The sequence below is a fragment of the Bubalus kerabau genome, chromosome 1 (genome assembly GCF_029407905.1).
Source record: "Bubalus kerabau isolate K-KA32 ecotype Philippines breed swamp buffalo chromosome 1, PCC_UOA_SB_1v2, whole genome shotgun sequence".
NCBI lineage: Eukaryota > Metazoa > Chordata > Mammalia > Artiodactyla > Bovidae > Bubalus > Bubalus kerabau.
In genome coordinates this window covers 21,091,141-21,114,089 of record NC_073624.1, presented here as the reverse complement: position 1 = coordinate 21,114,089, position 22,949 = coordinate 21,091,141, and the positions used below count along the sequence as shown (strand labels likewise).

The window sequence follows — 22,949 nt, the reverse complement described above, 5'->3', positions numbered from 1 at the left end:
TCAGTGAGCATTTTTTAACTATTCTTTTGAACTTTTTTTTCTAGATAATTTACGTATCTCCATTTTTTTAAATTAACTTATTTATTTTAATCAGAGGATAATTACTTTACAATATTGTGATGATTTTTGTCATGCACCAACATGAATCAGCCATAGGTATCTCCATTTTGTTAGGTTTTTTTTCTGAAGTTTTGTTTTGTTCTTTCATTTGAAGCATCTTCCCCCGTTTCCTCATTTTGCTTGACTCTGTGTTTGAGTCTGCATGCTAAGTAAAACAGCCCACTTTCCCATTGAAAGAGTGTCCTGCGTATGAAATGAAACTTATCATTTATCCTCACCCTAGCTCTTGGTTGTCTCAAATCAGTGTGTTAAGCAGCCTGATTTATTCTTGATGGGTCCCAGTTGTTGAGGGTGTTTTAAGACCTGTCAGTGTTCCAGAAAGCTTGCTCCCAGAGTCAGTGCCTAGTTTCAGACAGATTGAAAGCCAGATCCTCAGGCAACAGCTGTTAAAGTACATAAACAGTCCTATGGGTCTGCAATCCCTGCTGACCTCCAGACCAGGAGATCTGGGAGTGTTTCTGGGCAATAGTTGCCAGAACTAAGGCTTCCTCTGAGTGTATAAGCTCATTGCTGGAAGATCCCAGCAAGCCATGGCAAGGTCAGGGGATGCAACAATGGGAGGTGCAAAGACTGCATCTTCCTGCCTATATTCCCTACAAGTGCATCTGCAGCCCCTAGATGAACGGCAGTGCTGAAGCCTGTCCCTAAGGTTGAAGCTCCGGGACAAGTAAATGTCTTTTTCACAGGCAGACTATGGGTAATTTTTTTTCTGCTGTCTGCGCAATGCCCTGGGTGTGACAGCCTGCCTAGAATTATCTTTCCAATCATTACAGACCTGTGAGGCCCGGGGAAGTTAGTCCCTCTGGCCACCAGTACCAGGTGATCAAGAGGTGTCCTGTGTGAACTGTGTCTACTGCCCAGCCCTAGCAAGTCTGCAGAAAAATGTTGAGGGTGGGGTGGATCCACAGTGTTAGTGATACAAGGGAAGTATGTTGGGAACAGGGCTTGGCTGCAGCTTGAGGAAGGCTAGAAGAGAGTGGTAGATGGGTGGGTCGTGATGAAGTGAGGGGGATGGAGAAGATGGGGAGAACACCTGCAATTTTAGTTAAGCACAAGCATTTCTTTTGAATTACTTTCTCCAGAGCTGCTTACTCAATCCTCTGTCAAGAAGTCCCCCTAAAGTCATTGAATGAGTTACTGGCATAATGACACATCCCTTGACCCTCAAAGGTAGCTTTCTTTGACACCTACTTGCAAGAATTTTGAAGGAGTTGAAGAAGGCTGGGTTGAAAGTTCCTCCTCCGGAGCTTTGCTGTCAAAGTTAAAGAAGGTTAATTCTCCCTGGAACATAAATTTTTATTGTCTGGAAATGACTCAGAGCCTGTCAGACAGAGTTTAGCCTTGAGACTAATGAAGCAATCGCTGAGAGCATCAACCCTTTCAGGGAATCTGTGTCCAACCATGAACTCCATTTGGAAGCACTAGGTGGAGCTTGTTTGCAAATAGCATATAAAGTCTGCTAAATTTGAAAGGTCTCAAGGACCAGGCTGAGGGCAGGAGCTGGGCACGACACGGTGCCTGCGGTTTGTCCCTCACTATGGGGGAAGGCAGACTTCTTCACTCATGTCTCCTGCTACTTCTTGTCATTCGGTTTGCTACCAGCACCTCAAATTCTGTGGAACCGTAAGTCTCACCCAACATCTCTTCAATAATGTTTTTTTATTTCAGTCTCTCCCTTATATCTTTGCTTTGCCTTTCCTAGTTATTGCTACCCTTTCATTCCTTAAGATACCTTAAAATTATAAGAAAGTAATATATTTTTTCTTTCACTTATTCTATATTCTTGAAGTCATGTTTTTCATGGGGTCAATAATAGTCATAAACACAATAAGTAGTCATTAGGAAGCATGACAAACCTCAGACCCCACCCTCACAGAATCATTCTTTCAGGTGAAAGGTATGGACTATAAAAATATTTAAAATGTACAGTTGGGAGTAATTAAACTCATATTGCAGATTATATGTACACAGAAGGTAAGGAACATGTTAAATTATATCACAGGCATATAATTTGCACAATTCATACCTTGGAAAACTGACAATTTGATTTCTCCAACAAGTAAATTGTCTCAGAATCAGAAGCAGAGACCACCTATAAAATTAGAAAGATTTAAAAGGCATATCAATCAATTAATCAATCACAATGTATAGGCCTAATTTTGATAATGATTTCAAAGACATCTTTTAAAACATAATGACATCTGTGATGACCTGGAGGGGTGGGATGGGGGCGTGGGAGGGAGGCTCAAGAAGGAAGGGTTATATGTACACATTTGGCTGATTCATGCTGTTGTACAACAAACACTAATACAACACTGTAGAGCAATTTACTCCAATAAAAAAACATGACATTTTAATAAGGAATTATAAATTTGCACTGGCTGAATATTTAAATATGGATGATATTAAAAATTTTTGTTAAATGTTTATGTACCATAATGTAGCATGTTTTAGTTTAAAAATAATCCTTTCCTTCTGGAAATATATGTTGAAATATTTTGGAGTTTTGCTTCAAAATGATAATGGGAAAGGTGAGGTGGTTAAGAGGTGAATGTAGATGGAATGTGGATATGATATAGCTAAGCCAAGAGTGCACGTAGATGTCCTTGGATGTTAGAACTGGATATTGAGAGTCTAGTAGTTCATTATATAAATACAATATTGTGGATATAGACTTTTAGTATATTTAGAACAGTTAGATAAACAGATAATATGTGTACATATATACATGGAGAGTTTTATATATTTACAAAAAATATTCTGGATTAAAATTTACACAGGATTGGTGATTTCTCACATTACATATAAAAGATGCCTTGCAGATAAAGTACAAACCAGAAAGATTTTCAATGTGGTCATGGGTGACTGGTAACCAATCATTAGGGTTATTTTTGAGGGTAACTTTAGCATTTCTGTTCAAATGATGCTTTTAAAGATTATTACTACTACCACTACTTTTAAAGACTACTATTTTTCTGAGTGGAACATATGTCAGGAGAGCAGGATAAAAGCCTATTAAAAACATATTATAAAAATAATAATATTGTGGATATATTTGGATTCATTTATTATTTTGTTTAATTTTATGTATGTTTGAAATGCTCCATCATAAAAACTTTAAAATTAAAAGGAAGTAACAATGAAAGTTACAAAACATTTAGAACTGAACAAGAATTAAAACATTTTCAAAATACCTGATTTATTTGTTTAAATATCTAGTACACATGGAAGTACATTTTATAAAACCTAAACATTATATGAATTAAAAAATTAAGAAAGATTGTTATATGAATGAAATGAGCTAGAAAAATGGGGGGGAAAGCAATATATAAAGAGTGTTGACAGTGAATTGTGAAGAACAGAAGTTAATAAAATGAAAGTCAACAAAATGATAGAATCAAGAAAACAAAAGTCTGTATTCTAAAGATTAATAAAACATATAAATGGTAAATTTTGAAAGCCTCAATGAAAAATATAATGTTGAGAGTCCCTTGTACTGCAAGGAGATCCAACCAGTCCATTCTGAAGGAGATCAGCCCTGGGTGTTCTTTGGAAGGAATGATACTAAAGCTGAAACTCCAGTACTTTGGCCACCTCATGCGAAGAGTTGACTCATTGGAAAAGACTCTGATGCTGGGAGGGATTGGGGGCAGGAGGAGAAGGGACGACAGAGGATGAGATGGCTGGATGGCATCACCGACTCGATGGACGTGAGTCTGGGTGAACTCCGGGAGTTGGTGATGGACATGGAGGCCTGGCGTGCTGCGATTCATGGGGTCGCAAAGAGTCGGTCACGACTGAACTACTGAACTGAACTGAACTGAGAAGAACAAAAATTATACAAATTATCAAAACTGAGGACAGAATATTTTGAAAAATTGAATAAACCAGAAATGAAAGTGAATTAGGAGTAAAAAATAATCCTTCACTTACAAAAGACAGCATAACAATATTTTACAGAAAAATTTCATCACACTTTCAAGGAAATGATAATCCCAATCCTAAAAACAATATTTAGAGAGCAGAAAAAGAATACCTATATAAATTATTTTAAGCTTAATATTATAAGAATCACACAAAAAAGAAAATTAAATATCAATTTCATGTATGGACATAGAAGCAAAATGCAAAATAAAATACTGCCAATTTGTTACAGCTGGGTATTTAGTTGATTTTACATTAGCTGCTAAAACAGTAAACCATAAAACTCAATGACAAAGCACAATAACCTAACTTTGTCATTTTCATGTGTATCACTTCCAAATACTTATCCATCAAACAGTGATATAAAGGTGCCCACAGGAAGTTTTAATACAGCAAACCTGGATACGACATACATGACATTTACTTATGCTCCATTAGCCAGAACTCAGTTGCATGATGAGACAGTCTTTCTGTGTATTCAGGAGGAAAAGAAAAGAAACTCAGTGCAGAACTAGCCAGTCTCTGCTACAAATCATGTGTGTGTGGGTATGTGTGCTATGTTGTTATGTGTTCCAGTTATCTACCTAGAGTGTAATGAATTAAAACAATACTTTATCATTTTTCTCTCATGGTTTTATGGTTTGACCAGGTTCACCCAACAGGGCATTATTTGCTTTGGTTCTCTCTTGCAGTTGAAGTCAGATGTTGGCTAGGGCTTTGGTCCTCTGAAGATTCAACTGGACTGGGTATCCAAGATAGCTCCTCAGATGGCATGCAGTTCGTGCTGGCCATCACCTGGTGGCTCATCTAGAAATGCTGCCCAGAGTGTTGACACATGTCCTCTCCAAATGGCTCAGGATTTGGAGCGGGATTCCAAGAGACTGTGTCCCATGTATTAACATAAGCATTCTAGGGAATGGGGCAGAACCTGAAGAGCCTCTTGTACATAGCTTTGGAAGTCACATAGTACCACTTCCATCACTACCCTTTTTCAAAAGCAAGGCATAGGGCAAGGAGAGGGAACCACATAAGCCTGAGAATACTGAAAGGCATGGTTTATTAAGGGACAATCTCTAACCACTAAGCTTTCATAATCTTCTATAAGCCCCCCACTGATTTGCATCTTGCTTCCATGTTAAAAAAAAAAAAAACACTCATCCATGTTCCCCTCCAACACTTGATGTCTTGTCATATGATGACATCAGCCTCAGGCTTGAAATCTAGCATCTAAATTAGGTCCAGCTATAGATGAAACTCCTTGGGGTCATCTGCTCAATTTCAGTTCCTTTAGTGTAGTTCTCATTCTGAAGATCTGTGAACTAAACGGAAATGTTAGTTATCTACCACCACTCTGGGGACAATCCCAGGACAACTGTGACAGATACTTCTATTCAAAAAGGTAGAGCACGGGAGGCCACTCCAGTTCATGGTGCATAGCCACTCTGAAATCTGACCAGGCAGTTGTCACCAGTTCTCTGATTAGGGTTCAGTCTTGCTTCCTCAGAGTGGTTCTCTGTGACTCTGGAATCCACTCTACACTCTAATTCATCCTTTATTTCCCATGAGAAAAAGCATGTTTTCAGCTGAGATATGCTCTCAGTCTTCTTCTAGTCTGTAGATGTTTGAGGGCTCTGAAATCTCCTTTTCCCTTTGAACCATCTCTGTCCTTTGTAGTCCCATCTGGAAGTGCTTCTGTTAGTACAATTCTTTTAAATGTCATGGTTTCATATTAGTTTTAATGAGATTTATTCCGTGAGACAAAACCAATACCCACAAACCTCTCCAAAAGGCACATCTCTTCCTTAGGTCACCTACAAGGCTCCTATGAACTAGATTATTAGAATTCCTGTTGCCTAGCAAATACAGTCAGAGAGGAATACCCTTAAATTTCTCAGAAATCATTTTTTTTTTTTCTATCCAAAAGTAACCGCTAGGTATAACTTTATTTAGTTCTGAACCTTAATGTTGGATGCTACAGTCAAAACTTTGACTTTATTTTTATCCCAAAGTACATTAATTCTGTACTTTGATTTTTATTTTGGGTTTGATTTTTCTCATGATACCCAGGAATAAATGTGAAAGAAATGTTTAAAATATATATAAGAAAAAAATTTAAATAGTAATGAAGAACACAAAAAAAGGACTTGAACAAATGTTGTTTAATAAAGCATCCTATATTTTTGGATAGGTTAAAAGTCAGCATCATGAAAATGTCAAATGTCAATACTCCCTAAATTTATTTACATTTTATGTAATCTTAGCTCAAAAACCATTAGGATCAGAGATGCTGATTCTAAAATTCACATTTAAAAAAACCATTGAGATAGGTGACATTTTATATATGTGTGTCTGTCTGCCTATGTGTCTATCTGTCTGCCCCTGGTTCCTGACATAGCACTCCTAAAAATCCCCTTGGAATTTCCTAAGTGATAAGAGTACTTAGAGCATCTTTTATTTGAAGTTTTGCTCTTTGACCCAAGTTCCTGACACAGATCTCCTAAATCCATTGGGATTTTGTAGATAAGAGATATTTTCTTCTAAAGAGGCAACTGTTGGTGGACTCCTGGATAGCTTCAGAATGGGAGCTGGGCACCAGAAAGGGAAAACCATGATTAGAATCTATTTCCCTCCAAAATAATGGCTTCAATATCTACATCTCAGTGTTCTGGGCTGCCACGCCCCCTGCTGTTTCATCCTTATGTATGTATAATTCCTCGTTAATTGCATTTAATTTGCAAGAATCATCTATCAACCTGAGCTGGTTGTGTCTCCTTTTCAGCCCTACTGTGGGTTTCTATTTTCGTGCATGCATGCTAAATCACTTCAGTTGTGTCTGACTCTTTGCGATCCTTTGGACTGTAGCCCACCAGGCTCCTCTGTCCGTGGGATTCTTCAGGCAAGAATACTAGAGTGGTTTGCCATGCCCTCCTCCAGGGGATCTTCCTGACCCAGGGATCGAACCCGAGTCTCCTGTGGCTCCTACATTGCAGGTGGATTTTTTACCGCTGAGCCACGGGGGAAGCCCATCTCTGTTTTCAGCATCCTTTAAATGACCCATTAAGCAAAGGAAAGGATAGAAGTTTCACTTGATTCAGAAACTCAGTTTTGTTTCCATTGCAGTCCTTTTGGTCAGAGAATTCTTAACCTACACAATATACTTGTGAAGGAATTTTGTCCATTCATTTTTTATTTTTATGTGGGGTCTTCTTTTTCTCTTTCTTTTTTGGTAGGAAAATAAAATATTGATATAATTTTATATTTGCATGGTATTTTGAACATCTCAGAGATGTTTCTACACATCTCATTTTTTTTCTAAACTGTTCCAGAGAAAAAGCCAGAAGCAGCATGAGAAACTTCTCCTTAGCCTTATTGTAGACCATAATCACAAAACACAGAATTTCACAATGGGAAACGTGAAAGAAATCTCTGAAAATGATCCAAAAGATCTGAATTAGAATGTTAGAAAGAATTTTGTTCGAAACAAGGGATTTCTCAATCATAGAGAATACAGAGGCCAACAAGAGACAGGGTAGGAGGGCAGCGCAGTTAGAAGTCTAAGAATTCTCTCCCTAATCCAGTCCACTTTTTAAATTTCGTCTTCATATTTTCCAAAGAGTGAAGAAGCTGTGTTCTGGTCTTTTTCCTCAAATGATGTGTTTAATACCACTTATTACTATGCATTTTGATCCCTTTCTCATAAGGTGAAATATTGCTCATGTATTTTTTCATAAGGAATGGTAGAAATGGTAGAAACAGGAAGCAAAGATAGTCACATTCTCCCAACATATCACTACTCCCCAGGTGGTGGGGGCAGGGGTGGTGGGGCGGAACAGTTAGGTTTCAATACTAGTGCTCTTTACTGAGTCGTGGGATTAAAATTCCAGATTTCCAGAACCATATGTTTGCTTGCAGAAGCAGGAAAGATATGTGTGTGGGACAGTAACAGCACTTCCAAACAAGAACCAAAGAAGAAATTGGAAGAAGGGTCATTTTATTACTATTGTATAAGAAAACCACACAGATCTGCAGAAGCCTCTACATTAATTTTTATTCAATAATATGAGGTTATGGAACTATATATATGAAAACAGGAATTTCTCAAATAATAACAAGATCAGCCTGCTTTTCCCCTTTCCTTTATCTTTTTTTTTTCTTTTTCCCCCCAAACAGTTACATGGATAAATCTTAACTGAAACTATACAAGTTTACATTTTTTTCCCCAAAGTAAGCAAAACACCTCTGTTTTCCCAGCATTTTTCCCTTCTTAATGTGGAAGAATAATTTACTAAAATGTTAAAGACTATTTTGGTTTCACGACTGAAAAGGATTTGAAAAGATTGTAATCTGTGCTGATTCTTATCCTATGGTATTTTTTTTTCCCTTCCCTATTACAAAGTTTAGCCAGGTCCTTGTGGCCTTTCTTCTTAAGAATTTTCAAGGTTAGAAGCAGAGATTGCTTAAAGATACTATGCAAAAGCCCTGGCACTTGGGCAAATCACTCGAGGTGCTCCTGAGGAAGAAGAAAAAGAAGTCTTTTGCAGAGACGTTAAAGCGAAGCCCCACTGCAGCCAGGATTGGAAGGGAGTTTGCAGGAGAATGGATATATGTATATGTGTGACTGAGTCCCTTTGCTGTTCACCTGAAACTATCACAGCATTGTTAATCGGCTATATCCCAATACAAAATCAAAAGGCTTTTTTATAAAAGAGAGAGAGAGAAGCCCCACTGGCAGAAAGAAATCAAAACCAGGATGTGAGTGGAGCTTATGGGACCCAGGAGAGTGGGCACTGGGTCACCTCCATCATTGCACTCAGGGTAACAGACAGGACCTCTGAGCTAAGTAGCTGTGTGAGGCACATTCTGGACCACAGAGCTCCCAGTCTCAGGAAATATTCCCGTGTCCAGATAGAGCATAGAAGCAGCCAAGTAGCCAGGCTTCAAAATGGCTGAAGGGCTGGACAATGGCATGGTCATATGAGGAGTAACCAGTTTCACGCAAAGACAAAAGCAGCTTCCCAAATATTTTGTTTTACAAACCCCAGTGTGGGGAAGGCTCTAATAAAAATGAAGATTAAGTCTCACTAAGAATTTTAGAAGAATGAAAGTAGAGTCAGATTTAATTCAATTCCCAAATGGCACTAGTGGTAAAGAGCCTGCCTGCCAATGTAGGAGACTTAAGAGACACAGGTTCGATCCCTGGGTCAGGAAAATCCCCTGGAGGAGGGCACGGCAACCCACTCCAGTATTCTTGCCAGGAGAATCCCAGACAGAGAAGCCTGGTAGGGTAGGATCTGCAGGGTAGCAAAGGGTCAAACACAACTGAAGCAACTTAGCACACATGCACAAAGAAAGTAAAGCAATGTTATATTTCTTTTTTTGATTGAAGTGCAATTGACCTACAATGCTATGTTAGTTCCAGACACACAACACGGTGATTTGATATTTCTATACAAAATGATCACCACAATAAGTCTACTTGCCATCTGTCACCATAAAAAACTATTACAATATTATTGACTATATTCCCCATAAATGTTGTACATTTCATCCACAAGACTCATTTCTTTTCTCACTATAAGTTTGTGCCTCTTAATCTCCCACACTTGCTAATTCCCCCTACTCCCCTCCCCTAGCAACCACTTGTTTGCTCTCTGTATCAATGAATTTGTTTCAGTTTTCTTATGTTTGTTCACTTCTCTCTTTTTTTAAATTCCACATGTAAGTGAAATTATATGGCATTTGTCTTTCTCTGTCTGACACATTCCACTTAGCATAATATCCTCCAGGTCCATCCATGTTGTTTTAAATAGTAATATTTCATTCTTTATTGTGGCTGAGTAATATTCCTTTGTATTTGTATGTCACATTTTCTTTATCCAATCACCTGTCAATGGACACTTGGGTTGCTTCCATATCTTAGCTATTGTATATAATGCTGCAATGAACATAGGGGAGCATATATCTTTTCAAATTAGTGGTTTTGTTTTCAATGGATAAATACTCAAGAATGGAACTGCTGGATTATAAGGACAGTAAAAGGATAACAAAGGAATACTATGAACAATGCCTTGCCCACAAATTTAATAATCCAAATGAAATGGACTAACTTCTTGAAAGGCCACTTTTCCCAAAACTCCTACAAGGAGAAATAGACAATTCAAACTGACCTATATCTATTAAAGATATTGAATCAATAATTAATAATCTTGCAAAACAGAAACCATCAGGCCCAGATAGGTTCACTGATGAATTTATCAAGCATCTAAGGAAAGAGTTATACCAATTCTCTTCAGTCTCTTTCAAAAGATAGACAAGAAAATATTTTCTAACTCAATTTATAAGCCCAGGATTAACATAATACTAAAACTGTACCAAGGCAATACAATAAAATAAAACTACAGAACAATATTTCTCATGGGCATAAGTGCAAAAATCTTAAAAAAAAATAGTAGATCATATCCAACAGTGTATAAAAGAATTATACACAATAACCAAGTGGGATTTATCGCAGTTATGCAAATCTGGTTAAATATTTGAAAATCAATTAATGTAACCCATTACATCAATAGGCTAAAGAAGAAATTGATATTACATGGTATCAGTAGATACAGAAAAAAGCAGTTAATAAAATCCAACACCCATTCGTGATAAAAAAACAAAAGTGAAAGTCGCTCAGTTGTGTCCGACTCTTTGCTACCCCATGGACTGTCCATGGAATTCTCTAGACTAGAATACTGGAATGGGCAGCCTTTCCCTTCTCCAGGGGATCTTCCCCACCCAAGGATTGAACCCATGTCTCCCGCATTGCAGGCAGACTCTTTACCAGCTGAGACACAAGGGAAGCCCAAGAATACTGGAGTGGGTAGCCTATCTCTTCTCCAGATCTTCCTGACCCAGGAATCAAACCAGGGTCTCCTGCATTGCAGGCAGATTCTTTACCAACTGAGCTATCAGGGAAGCCCTAAAAAACAAAACCACTCAGCAAAACAGAAACAGAGGAGAACTTCCTCAACATGATTAAAAAAAAAAAAATTTACTAGAAACTTACAACTTATATCACACTTACTGGTGCAAAACTAAAATTTTCCCACTAAGAGGAACAAAGGAAGTATATTCCCTCTTATCACTTCTTTCCAATATCATATTAGAAGTTCTAACTAATGCAAAAAGACAATAAAAGGAAATTAAAATTACACAGATGGAGAAAGACTAAATATCACTCCTGTGATATTAGTCATGGGAATTTTTTTGTTGTTATTTCTTTCAGATCACTACATACAGCAGTAATAATAAGGTTGCAGGATACAAAGTTAATATAAAAAATTGATTGCTTTCCTATACACCAGAAATGAACAAGTAAAATTTAGAATTTAAAAGCACAATACCATTTACATTAACAACCCCACCAAAATGAAGTAATTAGGTATAAACTTAACAAAAGAAATACATATGATGCTAGAACAACTGGACATCCACATGCAAAAAAAAAAAAAAAAAAAGAAAATGAAGAAATCTACACACTTTTCAAAGAAAATTAATTCAAAATGCATCATAGACCTAAATGTAAAATACAAAACTTCAAAACCCTAGAAGACAACACAGGAGAAAATCTAGGTGACATTAGTTATATTGATGACCTTTTTTGATACAAAGCAAAGGCATTATCCATGAAAGAAATAATTGATAAGCTAAACTTCATTATGATTAAAAATCTGCTCTGTGAAAGACTCTATCAAGAAAATGAGAAGAAAAGCTACAAACAGACCTATCTATTTATTTTAACTAGATATAATACTAATTAAGCCACCCCTGAAGGAATTTATCCTCACAGAATAAATAGCATTTTAGCAAGATAATCCTATTTATCTGTCTAGACTTGTCTGTTTATTTTTCCTTAATTGTGTTTATCTTATAAGCAGCACTGGTTCCTAAAGTAAATTTGAAAAATGTAGCAAACTACTAAAGAAGTATTGGATTGGCCAATGAAAATCATGTCTCTAACTCTTCCATTGTTTTCTGAATAAGTCAGCCCAACACCACTAGATAGAGATAGGTAAGACAGATGTCACACTGAGTTGAAGAGAGTTAAGATAGTAGATAGTACGGTGTACAGCTCCTAAAAGGATGAAAAGAATGTTCACAAAGAAAGTAGCCTGGCTCAATAGCATATTAGAAGTTCTGGCTAATGCAATAAGACAATAAAAGGAAATTAAAATTACACGGATTGAGAAAGAATAAATATCACTCCTGTGATATTAGAGTTGGAGCAAGATGAGGTGGGTGTCCTTATGGAGGGTTAGTCTACGTGTGGGGCATCAGAAGCCTAACAGAGTATGTATCAATTTATCTACATGTGTATGTATGTTTAAGAATGCATAACTCCATAGCTCTTTTGCTAAGAAAGTCTAGGAGTAGGGACACCCTAAAAATAAAGGGCATACCTACATCCCAATTCTTGATTTCTAATGTCATTCGCTAAAAGGAAAAAAAAAAAAAACATAGTAAAGGAAAATTATAAGATGAGCTTGAAATGTCTTGGGTCAGAAGATAAGTAGTTGCCCAAGATTAATTGAGGACATGCCAATAGGACCCAGGAGTCAGCTTAAATGGATTTTTACTAGCCAAATCTGAGACTATTTGAGCATCAAAATAAATAATGAAATAATAGATTATAACCCATTATACAAAAGAGGAAAACATGACTATACTGGCAGAAACAAACACATTGAAATTTTGATGAGAAGTAGGTATGTGTGTGTTAGTCGCTCAGTTGTGTCCAACTATTGGTGACCCAATGGACTATAGCCTGCCAGGCTTCTCTGTCCCTGAGAAGTAGGTAGGCAGGTGGCAAAGAGTCGGACATGACTGAGCAACTAAGCACACAGCAGGACATTTATACAGCCTGATAGTATCCCCATAAAATATTAGTTACAAGGCAAAACATAAGCTCACAGACAAGAAGTATGGCACATAACACCTTAATCAAGTGATTGGGTCGAACATTGCCCCAAATGAAAGAAACTTAACCATGTGCTACCTGACAGGGTTATAATAAGAACACAGCACCACCCTGGGATATCCCATCTGAAGATGTACATGCCTTCTGGACACCTCTACCTGGATGTCTTACAACCATGTCAAACTCTTGCTGCCTCCTCTCTTTTCCTCTCCTCACGTATGAACTGTCTTGGCAATGGCATTATCATCACTTAGCTAAATATGCTCTCCCTATCTCCTTCTAAATCCTAATCTGAAGCACCATTGTCTCCCACCACTGCAAGAATAATCTTTTTGGTGTGACATCAGCATCATGGTGGTTGAGATGCTCTCTTTATCACTCCCCTTCAGTCTACCACCAGGAAAACATTTGCAACAAGCAAAGGTGCCTCCGTCCAATACACCAGGACATCAGAGGATTTCACACATCTGTACGTTAAAGGTGGGTGGGCTGGGGCACGTAGAGGAGGCAAAGCCAGGAGAACACTGGAAGCCGTGCCTGCGATTCTGGATCACCAGACTTGGTGGCTGAGCCTGCAGCCCCACACAAGCTGGTAGCATCAAGAGAAGTGCACATGACACTGACCTTCTGGGTGCAGACGCACCCGTGGCCACAGGGAACTGAACAGCATGGCAGCAGGACCCGAGATCCTCTCTCTCCAGCCACAGAGGTACCTGTAACTCCACCTTTGACACACACACACAGTGGCAGCATCCATGACCCAACAGCTCCGGTCATGGTAGAGACACTCATGATTCTGGATTCCCCCCACACACAGCACACAGCACCAGAGCCTATGCCCCAGGAGGCCTTGAACGTGGCATAGGCACCTGTCATCCTGGTGCCCCAGGTGGTGCTGCCAGTGACACCGGAGCAGCAAGGTATGCATGATCCCGGAGGCAACAAGAGCAGTGACAGTGATGGCACTGGGCAACACCGCTGACAAAGGCAGAGGAGGGTAGAAAGTGCCTTTATAAAAAATAGAGAGGGACTTCCCTGGTGGCTCAGTGGCTATGACTCCCAATGCAGGGGGTCTGGTCTCAATCCCAGGTTAGAGAACTGAATCCCACATGTCACAACCAACAGCACAGCCAAATAAATAAATACATTTTTTAAAAAAAGAGAAATGTGAGTTGCACAGTTGTGAGTAAATTCGTAGCTTAATTCACTGTCAAATTACTATACTAGAATGTTAATAAATACATTTTAACTTGGAAAATGAATTGCCTCTTGAGAAACCTGTATGCAGGTCAGGAAGCAACAGTTAGAACTGGACATGGAACAACAGACTGGTTCCAAATAGGAAAAAGAGTTCGTCAAGGCTGTATATTGTCACCCTGCTTATTTAACTTATATGCAGAGTACATCATGAGAAATGCTGGGCTGCAAGAAGCACAAGCTGGAATCAAGATTGCCAGGAGAAATATCAATAACCTCAGATATGCAGATGACACCATCCTTATGACAGAAAGTGAAGAGGAACTAAAAAGCCTCTTGATGAAAGTGAAAGAGGAGAGTGAAAAAGTTGGCTTAAAGCTCAACATTCAGAAAACGAAGATCATGGCATCTGGTCCCATCACTTCATGGGAAATAGATGGGGAAACAGTGGAAACAATATCAGACTTTATTTTTTGGGGCTCCAAAATCACTGCAGATGGTGATTGCAGCCATGAAATTAAAAGATGCTTACTCCTTGGAAAGAAAGTTATGACCAACCTAGATAGCATATTGAAAAGCAGACACATTACTTTGCCAACAAAGGTCCATCTAGTCAAGGCTATGGTTTTTCTAGTGGTCATGTATGGACATGAGAGTTGGACTGTGAAGAAAGCTGAGTGCCGAAGAATTGATGCTTTTGAACTGTGGTGTTGGAGAAGACTCTTGAGAGTCCCTTGGACTGCAAGGAGATCCAACCAGTCCATTCTGAAGGACATCAGCCCTGGGATTTCTTTGGAAGGAATGATGCTAAAGCTGAAACTCCAGTACTTTGGCCACCTCATGCGAAGAGTTGACTCCTTGGAAAAGACTCTGATGCTGGGAGGGATTGGGGACAAGAAGAGAAGAGGACGACAGAGGATGAGATGGCTGGATGGCATCACTGACTCGATGGACATGAGTTTGAGTGAACTCCTGGAGTTGGTGATGGACAGGGAGTCCTGGCGCGCTGTGATTCATGGGGTCGCAAAGAGTTGGACACAACTGAGCAACTGAACTGAACTGAGAACACATTAAGTCTTTAATATTTAGCCTTTTCAGCTCTTCGTGTTCTGTCACAAAAGGAGTGCTTATCAGGGACTTGCCTGGTGGTCCAGTGGTTGAGAATCCACCTTCCAGTGCAGGAGACATGGGTCTGATCCCTGATCCAGGAAGATTCCATATGTCACAGAGCAACTAAGCCCACGAGCTGCAACTAGAAAGCAGCCCCCACTCCCCACAACTAGAGAAAACCCTTTCCAGCAGCAAAGAGCCTTTGCACTGCAACCAACACCCAGCACAACAAAAAATAATAAATAAATAAAAATAATTTTTTTAAAAAAGAAATGCTTATCAATTTTTCAAATAACAGTACTGCGAAAGACAACTCTGTGAACACTGGAATCACATTTGAAAAACTGAAAAAAAGGCCAATATTTGCCAACATAGTATTCTTTTGCATATTAATTTTAGTCATTTGTTCTTTCATCAGTTATTTATTGAGCACCTAATATGAACAAATGGGCACTGTTCTGGGCATTAATATGTATATATACTGTAAAAATTGTATGTACATATACATAGCATCATATGGTTACATGTAATATATTTTGTCATATGTACACTCTGTGTTAGTTGCTCAGTTGTGTCCAACTCTTTGCAACCCCATAGACTGTAGCTCACCAGGCTCTTCTGTCCATGCTGTCCATGGGATTCTCCAGGCAAGAATACTGGAATGGGTTGCCATTCTCTTCTCCAGGGGATAGTCCCAACCCAGGGATCAAACCAGAGTCTCCTGCATTCCAGGCAGATTCTTTACCATCTGAGCCATCAGGGGTCATTTATATTTTTATGTAATGTCATATGATCACATATATGTGTGTAATGAAATACGCTGTTACTGCTGCTACTGCTAAGTCACTTCAGTCGCGTCCCACTCTGTGCGACCCCATAGACGGCAGCCCAGCAGGCTCCCCCAGCCCTGGGATTCTCCAGGCAAGAACTCTGGAGTGGGTTGCCATTTCCTTCTCCAGTGCATGAAAGTGAAAAATGAAAGTGAAGTCGCTCAGTCGTGTCCAACTCTTCACGACCCCATGGACTAAAGCCTTCCAGGCTCCTCCACCCGTGGGATGTTCCAGGCAAGAGTACTGGAGTGCGGTGACATTGCCTTCTCCGAATGAAATACGCTAGGAACAATAAAAAGCAGCATAAGGAAACAGAGGACAATATGTGGAAGATTGCTATTCTGGTAGAATGGTCAAGAAAGGCCTTTGTGAGGTGGAACAGAGAAATGAATGAAGTAGAAGAGAAAGCCAAATGCATATTCCAAGTGCCCCAAGAAGAGCAAACAGGGAGTACATGGCCCTGAAGCAAAAACAGACTTTGTGTATTCCAGGAACAGGAAAGAGACCAGCATGACTTCAGCAGAGTGAACAGGATGGGTGAAGCCATAAAAATGAGATCAGAACATGGGAGGGAATCACCAAGTCCTGGACATCTTCTAGGCTTTGGTAAAAAATCTGGATTTATTTATTTTCAGGATCATGCGGAGCTGTCAGAGGAGTTTCCCAGGGGGTGACATAAATAGATTTTTCTTTTAAAGGATTTATTTTGACTTTTGTGTGAGACAGTGAATTGTCAGAGAACAGTGGGAGAATCAAGAAGACAAGTTAAACTAGTCTTGCACTGGGACTGACAAAGGATGATGGTGGTTTAGACTAGATGGCGGTAGATGAAATGACATCAGCATACTAAAGATATATTCTGATTGTTGTTAAACTTAACATTGGAAATAGCAGAAAAACAGAAACCAAGGATGAATCCACATATTTTTGGCCCAAGCAATTGGTTTAACGGAGATACCACTTAGAGGAAAAGTCTCAGGAAGGGAAGAGGAATCAGATGCTTAATCCTGTGTTGAATTTGAGGTGCCAGTAAGACTTCAGTAGAGAGTCAGAGGAAGCAGTTATAAATACAATTTTCAATCAGAAGGGAGCAATCAGGGATAGATACTTTGCAATGAGAAATTGTTTGAGAATGAGAGTTTAAATACTCTCTAAATACAGCATTTAAAACCCTAGGACAAAAAGCGACTCTTTAGAGACAATATGACTTGAAAAGAGATTAAGTTAGAAGACTGGACTTTGAGACATGGCAGTGTTTAAGTGTCAGGAAAACAAATAATAAAGGATTCTTAAAATGATTGACAGAATCAAATAAGGGCAGGGTGTTGAAATTCAAGTGAAGAAATGGCTTCCAGAAGAATTTCAAGAACAGATTGAGCAGCTAAGTCAGTTGCTTCTGAAAGACATAATAAAATGAGAACTGAGAATTAACCACTGAAATTGGCAACATGGAGATGGCTGGTGACTGACAGATGGAGATAAAGCCTTAGGAGTGGGTTAATGAAATAATGAGAGAAGAAGTGGAAGTAGTAAGTTTGGACAAATATTGATAGGAGATTTGTGGGAAAAGGAACCAAAAAATAGGGGGGGGAAGGAGGATTGGTAGAAGGATATGTATAGTCAAAGATTTTGTTTTTTTCACAGGTGAAATATATATTTATATGCTGATGAGAATAATGAGGTTGAGAGGAGAGATTTTTATGGTGTAGTAGAGACAGCCAAGGGCTTCCCTGGTAGCTCAGACAGTAAAGAATCCGCCTGCAATGTGGGAGACATGGGTTCAATCCCTGGGTTGGGAAGATCCCCTGGAGGAGGGCATGGCAACCCACTCCACTATTCTTACCTGGAGAATCCCACAGAGAGAAGAGCCTAACAGGCCACAGTCCATGGGGTTGCAAAGAGTCGGACATGACTGAGTGATTAAGCACAGCACAGAGAGAGGTAAATCAATTTAGTAAAAAAGTTTTTGAGTATGTGAAAAAAGTAAGTTGCACTAAGAAAAAAATTTTTAAATGGTGGTTTGCATTTAGATGCACGCAAGTTTATCTGGTGCAACACAAGAGAATACAGAGTCCATGGGTGCAGATGCAGACGAGCTGGCCATTTCGGAATTGGAGACAGATGATCAGAATTATACTTGTGATCATTTCTATTCTTTCAGTGAAATAAGAAGCTATGTCATCAGTAGAGAGAAAAGAGAGAAAGGGCATTGTTTATAGAAACGATGACTGGGAGAGTGAGGAAATAAAATCACTTGAGCAAGGCAGCTGCACTGCATGGAGACTGTGTTTGCACCCAAGTCTGCAGTCGTGAATTTAAAGTGGATCTGTTGGCATGGTCACATGTGTTTCACCAGTCACCTTCTTAATTTCAATGCAAAGGAATGTAAACTCCCCAATGGCAGAAACATATGGTTTTTGTTAACCACAAGACAGTGTCTGGTACAAAATATGCATTAGAATATATGTGGACTGACTAAATAATATCCATCTTCTCCACTTGACTACTTTGCTTCACAATATCCCCAGTACTTAATACAGAGCCTGGTTCATAGTAGGCTTAAATATTAACTGAACAGACGAAGGAGCCAATTAATCAATCTTTTTTTTTCCTTCACTTCTGAAATTTACCCCCAACTCCCTACTGAACAGCTTCCCTGAATTTCACAAGAAAGCCTCAAAGCCAACATACCTGAGAGTCTACCTGACAATTTCCTGTCTCCTATTAGCAAGATCACCCACGAGAGCCCCAGTGAGAAACCTAGAGTCATTCTCTATTAATCATCTCCAAAATGGAAAAGTCCATAACTAGTTTATACATTTTTGAGCAAAATAAATGAAATGAAGTACTTAACACAATGCCTAACATATAGTACCTACAATTATTAGCCATTTCTGGCATTAAGTGATTGCAACATACACATCTTTTCATATCATGACATATTTTACATAATTTAATTGGAAGAGCTTTTTCTTTAAGTAATATATTAAATAATTGTGTCCTTTATATCAATATTGCATCAAACAAGGTAAAAAGGAGTACTGTAACTTTTCTCTTAGTACGTTCATCAATATTAAACTAGTAATTGTCATGTCCAATACACTTAAAATCCACATTTTTCATCCTCTCCCCACTGTTGCAATGTTACTTTAAGTTCTAATTTTCTCTTTATTTTTTAAATGCATTTTGCACCTGTCTGTGAATCAGCTAGGGATTCCTCTGGCAATAAATAACAGAAAAGCAACTAGCAATTGCTGAACAAATAGGGAAGAAGTCCATAGGTTGACGCTCCAAGGTTGACACAATTACCCAATAATACTGACAGAGACCAAGGCCCTTTCTATCGTTTGGACCTGCTTAGCATGCAGACCTTGATCATCCTGTTCATTGCTTTGTCAACTCAAGACGGCCATTGAAACTTTAAGTGTTACATTCAATTTGCACATAGAAAGAATAAATAAAAACGTTCATTGCTGTGTCTTCTGAAACTTTTTCTTTTTGTTAAGAAACCAAAAGTTTTCTACAAGCCCCACCCATAAGTTTTCCATTTATATGTCACTGGCCAGACTAGATCAAACAGCCACCCATAGTTTGAAGATGGTTAGGGAGAAAGACGCTGTGTGAGTAGTTAGGCCAATGAGCATTGTCTACCATAGTTCGGCAAATATCTTCTCAATTTTTGACACATAGGTCAAGAGTTATCTTATCTATTTGCTTATTTGTTTGCTTGTTGGGTTTACTGTTTGTTTACTATTTATTTAGCACCTTGTACACACCAGACCCTGTTCTAAGCACTGGGGATACAACAGTAACAAAATCCTTCCCCTTGTGAAACTTTCATCCCAGCCTGCCCTTTTGATCCAATATTTCTACTTCGAACAATTTACCATATGGACTACTTTGCCAAGACAAGCATGTTCATTGATGCAATATCTAGAAAACAAAAAACTGATTAGTTATCTTTATGGTACTGATTAATCACAGCATGTACATATAAGGTAATTATTCAAGAGAATATATCTCTTTTAATATACATCCTTATGCTGACATGAAAAGCATCTTCAATACCATGTATACTTTAAGGGGAAAATGTATGGTATAGTAAAATCATACTTTTGAAAGAAAACCCACACTAAAATTCATGTGGAATCTTGAAGGACCCTGAATGGCCAAACAATTCTGAAAAAGAATAAAGCTGGAGGGTTCTCACTTCTTATTTTCAAAACATTACAAAGTTGAAGTAACCAAAATACAGTGGTACTGGCATAAAGATGGACATATAGATCGATGGAAGAGAATAGAGAGCCCAGAAAGAAACTCCTCATGTATATGATAAACTTATCTTCAACAGTGCCAAGACCTCTCAACCTACTCTTAACAGTCAACTGTACAAGCTTACCTTTTGCTCATTTTTTAAAAATTCAGTTACTTGATTTTTTTTTCAGTTACTTTATTGTTTTGTATGATTAACTTGTACTGTAAATTTGCTATGTCAAAGAGTGTACACAATTGAAGCTTTTATACATCCTGTCATATTACCTTTTTAAAATGACTCTGCCAATTATCTTCTACCAGCAGTGCCTAAGACTGCATTTTTCCCACACCTTTAAAAATATTTCCCAGTCTGATAGAGAGCGTTGCATATCTTTTTTTCTTTTTCAAATGTATGATTAGTAATGATGTATTGTATCATTGTTACTTGTAGGAACTCTGCTGCTTATACTTTACTTTGTCTTGGGACTTTATTTTCTGATTAAGAAGTCTTTTTGTACCCCCCAAATGGTAAAATTATTCTCTTACATGTTTTTCCTAATTTAAATATTTGTGCTTTATATTTTTGTCCTTAACTCTATGTAGTTTATTTTTGAATATGAGACTCAACAGGGAATATATTGCAGGGTATGTTTTCCTTTGGTGAATAAAGAACGTGTGTGTGTGTGCATATGTGTGTACTAGCACAGGGTCATTTCACGAGAGAAAATGAAAGTGTTAGTCACTCACTGTGTTTGCTCTTTGAGACCCCATGGGCTGTAGCCCTCCAGGCTCCTCTGTCCATGGGATTCTCCAGGCAAGAATACTGGAGTGGGTTGCCATTTCCTTCTCCAGGGGATCTTCCTGACCCAGGGATCAAACCCAGGTCTCCCACATTGCGGGCAGATTCTTTACCATCTGAGCCACCGGGGAAGCCCAATCACAAGCCTTGATGTTTCATTATAAAAGCCCAATCACTCTGACTAGTAAAAACCTTCTCAACTATTTTCTTAAAATGTCTCTTCTTTGGGCTCAGAAATCCCACTCTCTCCCATGTTTCTCTTTCTCTCTGGCCTTTCCAGTTCCACTTAGATGTCCATCACCTAGATACTAGTGTTTCTCGGAGCTCTGTTGTGGACTCTTTTCTATTTTCATCCCATATTATCTATTTCCATGGCATCAACTCTCCATATAAATTGATAAATCGTTAATCTGTAATAAATAGGCCAGATCTCCATTAACTGGTGGTGTTCAGATTGCTTTAACTTTAACCTACAATAAGAAATTTTGTATATTTTCATTAGGCAGTTTGCAAGGTAACAATGAAATCACATTTCACAACGTAACTTTTACACTGTGACTCAGGACACTTAGAGATGATAGAGATTGTAATAAAGAAAGAGAAATTATATGAGATACAAGTTTTAGCTTGAACAAAGATATCTCAGAACGCAAAGGCATTAAATAAGAGAAAATGTTTTTCTCTTACATGAAAGTGCCAGCTAAAATGGCCTTTGGATGACTCAGAGGCTCAGTCGATGTCTTGTTTTTTGTTCTGCCTCCCTTGACACATGGCTTTCATCTTATTACCTGCAATGAAAGATCTATCATCAACGTGTCCACGTTCCAGACAGTAGTAAGGGAGAAAAGGGAAGGACAGAACCTAACCCTTCGAAGTCATGAATTGAAAGTTGCATACCACACTTGCACTTATTCTCCAGTTGCCAGAATTTAGCCGTAAACCATACCCAGCCTCCAAGGAGAAGGCTAGGAAATAAAAGCTTTCAGTGAGGCAGTTTATGCCCAGCAAGAACTCAGATGTTTGATTAATAAGGGTAGAGTCAGAGATGGGGTAATAGGACATGACCAAAGTTTCTGCTGCGCAACAGTGAAATAAATATTTCCAAACTCAATAGTTTCACGTATTCTGTTTGGTACACTGTGCTTTCTATTTTATTGTATTCTATAACATTTTTAAAAATCTTGGTCATGACTCACTGATCATGACATTACAACTCATTTTAGATGGTGATCCACAATTTGAAAAACAATTCTTTAAGCTTGCTGTCTAATATGGTAACCAGTAGCCTCATGGGCTGTTGAACATTTGAATGTGGCTATTCTAAATTGATATTTCTTGTAAGTGTAGAATCCACCCTAGATTTTAAAGCCTTAGTATGAAAAACAAATTTAGAGTATCTAATTAACGATTTTTATAATGATCAAATGTTGAAATGATAATAATTGGGCAATACTGAGGTAAGTAAATGGTATTATTAAATTAATTTAAAAATATATAACTAATAAGAACATACTGTACAGCACAGGGAACTCTGCTTAATTCACTGCAGTGACATAAATGGTAAGGAAGTCCAAAAGGAAGGGGATACATGTATATATATGGCTGATTCATTTCGCTCTACAGTAGAATATAACAAAACATTGTAAAGCAACTATACTCCAATAAAAATTCATTTAAAAATAAAAATGATAAAAATCAGTATAAAAATAAAATTAATTTAATTTAATCTGCCGCTTTTTGGTTTTCAATATGGAAA

General features: G+C 38.3%; 1 protein-coding gene across 1 annotated transcript in view; it reads left to right on the top strand.

The window, feature by feature from the left end:
- Positions 1-1,585: 1,585 nt before the first annotated feature.
- The window catches only part of A2M (alpha-2-macroglobulin), a 72,280-nt gene continuing 50,916 nt past the window's right edge, over positions 1,586-22,949 (top strand). Inside the window, exon 1 of the mRNA XM_055570176.1 lies at positions 1,586-1,743. Within this exon, the coding sequence (XP_055426151.1) occupies positions 1,658-1,743 (86 nt within the window). The 5' untranslated portion in view covers positions 1,586-1,657. The remainder of the gene's footprint in view (positions 1,744-22,949) is intronic.